The sequence below is a fragment of the Osmia bicornis genome, chromosome 8 (genome assembly GCF_907164935.1).
Source record: "Osmia bicornis bicornis chromosome 8, iOsmBic2.1, whole genome shotgun sequence".
Lineage (NCBI taxonomy): Eukaryota > Metazoa > Arthropoda > Insecta > Hymenoptera > Megachilidae > Osmia > Osmia bicornis.
The window spans coordinates 4,142,346-4,152,557 of record NC_060223.1 but is presented as its reverse complement, the minus strand read 5'-3'; the positions used below and the strand labels follow the sequence as shown (position 1 = coordinate 4,152,557).

At 34.9% G+C, this 10,212-nt stretch overlaps 1 protein-coding gene across 1 annotated transcript in view; it reads right to left on the bottom strand.

The window, feature by feature from the left end:
• Positions 1 to 3,170: 3,170 nt before the first annotated feature.
• The window catches only part of LOC114879405 (protein rhomboid), a 500,898-nt gene continuing 493,856 nt past the window's right edge, over positions 3,171 to 10,212 (bottom strand). Inside the window, exons 9-10 of the mRNA XM_046286803.1 lie at positions 5,290 to 5,445; positions 3,171 to 4,811 (exon numbers count right to left, since the gene is read on the bottom strand). Of these exons, the coding sequence (XP_046142759.1) occupies positions 4,570 to 4,811; positions 5,290 to 5,445 (398 nt within the window). The 3' untranslated portion in view covers positions 3,171 to 4,569. The remainder of the gene's footprint in view (positions 4,812 to 5,289; positions 5,446 to 10,212) is intronic.

Genomic DNA, 10,212 nt, shown 5'->3' with positions numbered 1-10,212 from the left:
CGAAACATACTCTGAATATTTTATGTAAAACTTTAATTCATTAATCACAGTGATAATAGTAAGATATTTGTAGCAAGGGATAACTGTTGCTATTTTTGGACTAGATACTGCAATATAATTAAACAAACAAAAGAATGAGTTAGTGAAAAATGTAACAAGATCATAGGTTTTCTATTATTCAATAATTTATTTTAATTTATTGCAGTAACAAACGTGAAACTGTTTAAGAATGTTGCGAAATTCCATTTGAAGGTACACTTTAACTGAATTCTCATCTAAATAATAGAAACTTAAATATAACGGCAAGGTTAAAACAGTGATGCATTAATTATTAACAAATTAATAAACTAGCCCCGATCGAAGTTCGATAACTTAGCACCTTAACCCGCAGATGGCGGACCATAAAGAGAGCTCCAATTTTAATTTCATTCTGTATTTCATATTATTTGTATTTTTTAAATTTAGAAAATTTGGAAATTTTTAAGTTTTGATATTCTGAAATTCTGGAATCTTCAAATTTTAGAATAGTGGATTTTCACATTTATGAGGAGGGTTCATCACATTTATGGGGAGGGGGGGACCTTGGCCCTTATCTAGTTACGTCAATGATTTTTTATACTTCAAAACTTAGAACTTTTCGAAGTAAAAATAATTTAGGAATATTTGCCAAAAAATGTAATGAAACAAACGGAAACACTGACAGTCTTAACAAATCAAGAATACTACATTTGATAGGCAACTGTAATACTTGAAAAGAATATGAGTCTATCCACTCACAATTACTATACTGCTGAGCATCTCCATTTTGTCGAGAAAAATATTCGATCGTAATGCGTAAAAAATCTCGCGACGACAGACCGAATCATCTGACTTTTGGACTTTCTGACTTACTTTTCGCCCCTTGGAACGAAAAAGAAAAAAAAAAAACAACTATTCTTCGGCAATGTCTTAATGCCTTTGCTGCCTTCTGCCGCTACTAATTGACTAGCATCGTTAATCACTCTCGGTTTGAATTTGCTCGCCTTTCCGCCATTGGCTTTTTTGGTACGAATTTCCTTCCCTTTCTTTCCTTCTTTCCCCCACTTCCTTCCGTTTAACCAATTACGCCGCTCTCTCGCGAAACCCGAACGAACGATTATCCGTCATACACCAAGTGTGCCATAAGAAAATATTTCTCGAGTATTCGGCAGGGTTCGCGCCGGAAGCAACGTGGGCGTACAATAAAAAGGAAGGAATAAAAGCGATTCGCTTTGACTCGTAGTTGTCTCATGAATTTATCGTTGATGCGTGAAATCGAAAGGAGGATCATCTGTATCCGTACGGGGGATTGAACGATGAAAATACGACGATAAAGATAAACGATCGTCAATTTTCATTGATCAACTTTGTACGAAGATTATATATGCTAGCATCAGGAATAGATTGCAAGTAAAGACATTCGATCGAAAACCTTCTCCTGGACACGAGAATCAACGAGTAGAAAAAAAAGAAGACGAAACCAACGAGATAGAAATCACTGGAGAAATATTAATAAATAGTAGTAGTTTTAGAACGTGCCGCTAGGAATACGAACAGGCAACGCGTGTCCCTCTACCGGTCGTTTTACCAAACGCAATGCTCTTCCTAACCTAACCATACCAAAACCTGTGCAACAAGACTCAATTGAAAATGAACCCTCAAGATAAAGGTCTGTTCCACGGAGATAGGAAAGAAAATAAATTATTTTGCCCATTCGCTTCCTATTAATAGATTTTTACAAGAAAAAAAGGCTAAACTTTGGTTTGAAGGACATAAAATTATTAACCTCTTTGTTTGCTATTTAATAGTTTTCGATGTGTAGAATCCAAAAATGCAACTCTTAACTCTAGAAATTCAGTGGTTCAAAAGTTATACGTACTTAAATTTGAGCATTTTTAACATAATTTGAAGGTTAATTTGACGCCATATTGGTTTCTCTCCATGATTTGTCCAATGAATGTTGCTATATGCAGAGAGAAGCACGTGGCTGGTGCTCCTTTTGGCGGAATAATTCAAATATCTATCTATATGTACCTTGCGCGCTTTAGGTTAGGTTAGTTTTTCGACACCATTCTGATATCCGACTCCGCGGACCAATCACATTACGGATAAAAGCAATATGGCGTCATACTAACCTACAAAATACGCTAAAAATGCTCGACTTTAGATACGTATAACTTTTAAACCGCTAGATTCCTAAAGTTAAGAATCACATTTTTGGATCCTGCGCATCAAAAGCTATCAAATGAAAAATAAAAAGGTTAATAATTTTGTGTCCTTTAAAACAAAGTTTAACCAAAAGAAATGTGCTAGTCCGCAAGACACCGAATTCAAAATATTCCTCTTTGTTTCTTTGTATATACGAGCAATCATACATCTCACGATTATCGGACTAGATCATGCGACTAACCGATTTCATTCGGTCCCGCACGCTAATTATTTTTCCGCTTAGTATTCGCGCGCACACAGGCATTCTCGCACGTACACGCGACGAAGAACCGACGCGCTTGCGATACAGGTGCGCGCTCTTCGTCTCGACTATGTACAGAATTATTTACAACGGTATACAGGCTTGCGCAGCTCGATCGTTCGCCACGTTAAAGACGAGGCGATCGAACGATTTTGTCCGGACATGCATATCGAGCAACAAGCGTTGCGATTAATATTTAAATGTCCCGGAGATTAACGAAGGCAGCTCGCGTGAGTATCATTAGACGCTACTCCGTCTTCCACGTCCTTCCATCTTTTCCATTTCGAATTATCGTCGAAGATCGTCCCTCCTTTTCGTCGATCCCTTATCGCCAGCTTTTTCGAGTACCCTTCGTCAACGGTTTTCGCATACTTCCCTTAGTTGTGACAATACTTTGTTTTTGAGCGATTCGCGATGACCAAGGGAAGAAAATTATCAAAAGGAATTCTCCATTTACATTACTTAGGACGATTTCTTCGTTTTCCTCAAAATAAAGTATCCGTTGACCAAAAATGATGGTATTCACTCTTTTAGCAGTTTCTTCTTCCTTCTACCTGGACATGGCGTTTCCTAGGCATCGCGAAGGATTCCCGAAGCATTTTGCCTACATCGCTCCTCGTCTTTCGTTCCCGGTTGAATTTGGAAAGAAATTCGGTTGAGTTCGGATCCCTTTGGAAAGTTGAATCGAAGAGGACAAAGGTGAAGACGTTCGGTAGGATTCTTTGGTTTCTTCGTGCCTCGGAGCGGCCGATAAACGAGAAAATGCGCCGAAAGAAGGGTCCTGGCCTCTTGCTCTTCCTCTCGTCCAGCAGAGACCAAGTCATCGCTCTCCTCCGCTCCTACTTCCTGCTCGACGGAGCGTTTCGCGGATGACTTTTGCTTTGAACGTTAGTGGATTCCGAAAACGGATTCCCTGAGGTATTTTGATTCTTTGGTTTTTTTCTTTTCACTGGGAAAGTGGAGAAATGAGCGCTCGAAAAGAAGGGATCGATTTTTCAATTTTTAAACGCTTCTCTTCACTCGGATGATCGAATTTTCGATTTTGTTTATTTGTTTTTCTAGCTGTAAATCTGACGCTGAAATTTCCGTTTGTTTCTGCGAATCGATTTTGCGCAGTTATTCCAACGAGGAAAGGCGATACTTCAATGAAGTTTCTTTACGAATAAACGATCTAATTTCCTTTCACGGTTCTTTTTCCAGCTTCATTCCTTATCTCGATTATTCTGTTTCTCTTTGTATTCCCATTTCTGGCGCTTTTCTTTTTCTTCGATCCGAATCAAGGGCTATTACATTTTCTAGTTTATCTTCTTGGCCTCTAGGAACATTTTCTGTCTAATATTTCTGTAATCGGATTGTCTTCTTTCATTTTCCATCGCTCATGCTTTTTCACTTTGCTTCAAATATTAATTCTTCCTTATCTTTTAGTGCTAATAACATTTCAGAGAATAATATTATCTTTTGTACGGTTAGTTTGTAATCATTTGAAAAATTCTTTCCCCTTTTCCTTTTTCATCGTAACTGATTTAATTTTCATAATTAATTCGCATTCTAAATCATCTTAAGTCCATAAAAAAGCATTTTAAACCGTCCCGTGAGCCGCTATAGATCGTAGAAAAAAATCTTATCAATTATTATCTTTTGCATCCCGTTTGTAATTTTCTTCGCTCGATGAGATACCGTGGCAAAAGGGGTGACCGCACAAATAACATTCACTTGTCAAAAATATTTCACTATTTCTTTCCATTTAGTTCTCTTTCTTTTCAGGACTATCCATCAGTTGCCTGTACAACCGATCGTATCGACGATGCGGAGGCTTCCTTTCTTCGCGTTTCTAAATAAAGCTTCTCTTTTCTTCAGGATCCATTCGTAGGCGAATTAAATATATTCGTACCAAACAACGTTTTCCATTTATTCACCGAATCTTCACCGGGTTTGTGACCTCGACGATCTTCGTCTATTCATCATCTGACTCGTTCTTCGCTCACTCTTCTTCGCTCATTTACAGTTTTCTCCTTTGTTCGTTGTTATTCAGCTTCGCGTTACGTGTTTCGCGGTTGACCGTACGCGAAGCTGACCTCGCGTCATGGATAATCCGGATGCATGAGATTGTACATAACCGCGAAGATCGTGCAGGCTGCATACACGCCGAGTGCCACCCACCAGAGCAATTGCTCGTGGAGTCGTTGCTCGAAGTTCTTCAACACCAGGAGCCCGATCGTCAAGCCCGCCAACGCACCGGTCAGGTGTGCCACGTATGATACTGGAGGACCCATTTGTTCGGCAGCGTATCTGTCGTAGATCGCGAACCCTACGTCGGCGCTCGCTGAAAATTAAACAATTTATCCGTTAGATTCTTTTGCGTTTTTTTGGTCATTTTTGGAAGTAAATGAAAGAAAATCTTAGGCATCATCGAGTCTACGATAAGACCGTGCCACCGTGCCAAAAACGGTGGTCGCAATGAGCGACACGCAGATCCTTCGCGGATCACTCGTGGACCACTCGTGATCACTCGCGAATCACGCGCGAGCCATTCGCGGATCACTGGCGGGCCATTAGCGGACCACGCGTGGATCACTGGCGGACCACTCGCGGATCACTTGCGGACCATTCGCGGATCACTCGTGGACCACTTTCCGATGTAATATTATTATTTAAAAAATCGATATCGTAAGTGGTCTGCGAATATTTGAGCTCTGGTCGATGTACCGCACATTCTGACTATGGTCAACTCAACTGTGGTTCAAAAGTGGTTCGTTTGAGCAGTGCCTAAGTTAAGAATAAAGATTTGTTTGGAATCTTACCGATGACAAAGATGCCGATTAATCGAACTATGCCGAACTCCATGTTGTTATAGTTGAGGAGGACGTTAGCCAGATGAGCAGCGAGAAGTGCATAAACGCCACCACTAGCCCCAACGAGATATACATCTGTGTCGAACACCGAAGTACCCAAAGAACCTGCAAATGTAAGAAAAGAACACTTTTTAGAATTTATTATTCTTTAGGCAGCAATGTATTTTTATAGACATATAGGAATAGAAATGCCTTTTAGTTTTATTCTAAGATGTATAATTTTATTCTGATAAGAATAATTTATATTACATAAAATAAATTTTTAATTTTTTTGAAAACTGAGTTGTATTTAGCTTTCTATTTTTCTATCGTTGTTAATTTAATAACATTTTATACATCTATATGTTTTAAATGGCAGGTGTCATCATTTTTATCTGATGAGAAATAAAAGTTTACATTACTCCGTATAAAATGTTTTCACCCATGTTTCGATGGTATCTTTATTAGAAAACCAGTTTATTCCATCGATGAAAAGAGCAGATATCCATTTTTTGTATTTAAACAATTTTTATGTCGTACAATTTTTACATTTCACTTTTATAATATTACCTTTAATCAAAATTTGTTTCTTTACAATGTTATCTATAATTCTTTTATCTGTTTTTTAAACTTACTTAAACTGTAAAATTTTTTAAGATGAAATCATAATAAACGAAGTAACTAATGAAATATAAAAAATACAGGGAACACAAACTGAAATTAAAAACAAAGTTTAAGTAGGAGCATCAAACAGGTGGGGAAAAACTAGCCTTGCCCTTAATCATCGTATCAAAATTCAAGTTGCCATTATTATTAATCAGTTGGCAGTTAGCAATAACAAGATTAAATAATAAATATTCGAGTAACAATAGCTAATTCTAATTATCACCACGTTATCATGCTTCAACTGAATTCAAATAATTCCATTACATTAACTTTCTGTAACAGGAACGATAGTCAGCTCTCATGAAATGAGGTAATTGAAATTTGTCCAGCTACTGTCAAAATAACCACTGGAAAAATCTTGATCTACGTTTACAAAAATTACTTATCTCGTATACATGAAATTTTATATTTTTAAGGGCTAATAAGATTGACACTAGCACAGGGATGCTTCTACTTTTTTTTCTAATAAAAGGATAATATGCTCTGCAGTATACAAATAGCAATTTACAAATAACTAATTTTGAATAAAAAGTTATATTAAGTGCACTCTTGATTCGGGAGAAGCAATAATTGTAACGGTATTAACGTTGAAAATGATTAACAATGAAATTTTATTTATCTGCAACTCAGCATCGCTACTTGTTTTATTTTTACATTTTCAAAGCATTATTATCCATAAATTTTTATATTTCCCGGTGTTCCTTTTTATTCTTCTCGCAATCATAATCCTTGGAACTAGAACATGTGCAACAGGTGCAGCGAATGAAATACGAAGAGCGCAACCAACAGCAAAAAGAACTAGGAAAAGTGCAGATGCTTGCATCGTCCTAAAAGGACTATCTATGCATGGAAGTGCATTGTTAGAACAGATTTTATTACTGCTATCTCAGCTAATAATAATAATAATAAAAATTATTTTCAATTTTTTTAGAAATCAACTGGTCTAAAATTTTTAATATTTCATAATGAAATTGTTATTATGATTACTTAATCAAAATTAACAATGGTAATAAATCCCTATATATTTTAAGGTTTACAAAAGACATTATAAGATTTATGTAGAAAATTATTAGGGTAGGTCAGATCCCTTAGAATTTTGGAAATCTGGAATTTTAGAATTCTGATATTTCAAAAATTTGAAACTTTACGATCTCTAAATTTTGAAATTTTAAAATTTTAAAATGATGCACTTGTTTTATTCCCTTCTCAATATGATCAAATAATAATTAAGTATCTTTAATATCAAGTAGCAAACTATTACGACAATAGGGTGTGTGCAATTGCTAAAAAAATAGCAATAAATGCAACAAGCTTCTGCAATTTAAAAAAAAATAAACAAGAATCTTATTGGAGACGTACAGATGTAAGAGAATAACGTTTTAAAATTTTCACAAGTTCCTCCCTAGGTAGATCTGGTTCTATAAGAAAGTGGGCACAAAATCGTACCGTCGTCGGAGGTGCAAATAGGATAAGGGAACTGGTATCGGGAGGAGTAAGGAGAAAAAGAGGAAAGAATAAAGTGGAAAGGGAGTTGCAAAGACAGGCGATGCGTCTCGTATTGCTTGAGAGGAGAAAATAGAGCACGCATTTAGAAGGCGAGTGCAGACACGTCGATGCATTCGTAAAGAGGGACGCGAAAGTAATGGAATGGAAAGCGAAAACCCTGGAACGAGTAGCAGCTCGACGACAACGATATTTTAAGGTCGAATGAAAATTGCACGAGAATGCATCTAATTAAGCCGGAGAAAAGTTTACCGGCCAACTGATTTTATTGTTCGATAAACCAACGACGAATCGATTTTGACTTCACAATTCCATAAGAAGCTTGTCTGCGCGATATTTCTTCCTTTTTATCGTTGTTTCCAATTCCACGACAAATCGAAACGGACAAAGAAGGCATTGGAAACAATGTAACTTTCGAAGTTTCATGTAGAAAAGAAGGATAAACTTGTGCCATATAGATTGTATATATTTTTCAGGAACGGATTTAAGATTTTTGGAGCACGGGACTATTAAACTTTCCAGAGACTCCTAAGTTGATATACTTGGTTCAAAAATTGAAATTTTTTTATGTAAATAGAATTAAATTATATTTAATTATAAAGAAAAATAATATTTAAGGACAAACATTGAAAAGATATATATTTTAATCATTTAGATATTTGAAAAGTTTAAAAGGAATGGATTTATTTTTGTAATAACATTTGGGTCCAAAATGTGCAAAATTATAGGGTATTCCTGAGTTTGGAATTTTTTTACATAGTTAATGAAAGGATTAAAGCAAGCCCCCACCCCCCGGACCCCCCGGAAATTTTGACAAAAAGATTTCATATAATACCTAATGTTCAATAAAAAAAATTATATTTTTGAAAATTATGTGATATGTACAATAAATTTTAAATTGAACTCTTTGAACTATTGGACAAGGTCCCTTAGCGTTTTGGAATTGTGGAATTTCTAAATTTTTTAACTTTTAAATTCTGAGATTTTGGGGTTCTAGAATTCTGGAAATTTGAAATCATGGAAATTTCGGAATTCTAAAATATTGGAAATCCTGAATTTTGGACTTTTGGAATTCTAAAATATTGGAAATCCTGAATTTTTGATTTTTGGAATTCTAAAATATTGGAAATCCTGAATTTTTGATTTTTGGAATTTGGAAATTCTAGCATTTTGGTAACTCAGAATTCTAAAATCGTAAAAATCTGTAATTTTGGAATTCTCGAATTCTGGAATTTTGGAATGTTAAAGGTTTAGAATAGTAAGGGGTGCAGTCCACATTTTAAGGGGTGCCCACCTAGGCCCACCCTGGTACCTATCTAGTTACGCCAATGTTCCGTACACTTTTTCTATAAAAAACGCCCTCAATTATTTCTACTTCCAACCTTTTTCCTTTTCATATGGTACGACTTACCGAATTTTATTTATTTCAATATTTGCAACGTCTGAATCATTCTTTATCTCTTACTACCTAATTTCTATTGTTCAATCAATTTATTATAATACATACTATTCACAATATATTTTATTTGTAGTTGGTCAATTTTCCAAATAAATATCGTAATTTTTAGAAATTTTTAATTTTATATTCCCCGACATAAGAATATTTATCGTACAAAGAGAACGTAAGATGAAAAAGAAGTATTGACATGGGAATGGGAAATGTGAGTTACGATAATTTTCTTTCCATCTTAAACAAATACACAGGATAAAGAAAGGGATGCTGAAACAGAGATGGAAAACAGCGGTTGCAAAGAGAAAGAAAATAGAGTCTATCGGATACGTTGGATTTTCTTCTCCAGTTTCTCGTGTACCGTTACGCTTTTCCTGAAATTTTCAATTTTACGCTTTCTGATGAGCAAATATCTGAAATACGATGGAAAATCGATGATCGCGTTTCCCTGATAGGAAATAGCAGAGATTCGCGAGATAGTAACAACTGTTATAATATTATGTACGAAACTCATTTTACGAAATTCTGTTATCATATAAGATTCTCAGAATGCAATAAGTTTCTACAACATGGATCGGATTGAAATTTATGCATAATATAGTTGTAATCATTTTTCAAATGGGTATCTTCAGCTTTTAATCAGAGCCCCACACAATAAACGAAATAAAATATTTTACATTTGTAAATAATGTGATGTTGCTCATTATAGAAACGATTTTGCTTAGTAACTTCAATTTATTTTTAGTCGAATAATCTTTAATTTTGTGTAATGAAATGTAACGAATATATCTTGGAATAATGTTAAAAGAAAAGTAGTATTATAGTGCAAAATGTATTAAAAACAAAGAAAAGAAAGAGAATTTTATATAATATAGCAAACACGTGGCTACGAACTATAAAAAGAACAGAGAAAGTACAGCAATACAGGTTAAACGTATTCTTTAATCAGAAAAATACCAATGATGTACCTACACGACATGAATGATAACAAAATAACAAAACTTATTCGTTAATAAAAAAGAGTATGTACAAACATATTATTACCAAATTTAAAATATTTAAAAACTGACAGCCAGAGCAGTGTAAGATTTGGAAAATGAAAATAATGTGAAATAAATTAAATTAAAATTGTGGCTATCTCCATGGTCCGCCATCCCAGAGTTAATTATTTAGTAAATATTTTGTATTAAAGAAAAAAATATGTAATATGAAGATACAGAAAATTAAATGCAACTGAATAATCAATATTTAAAATCAGAAATCATGTAAATTTC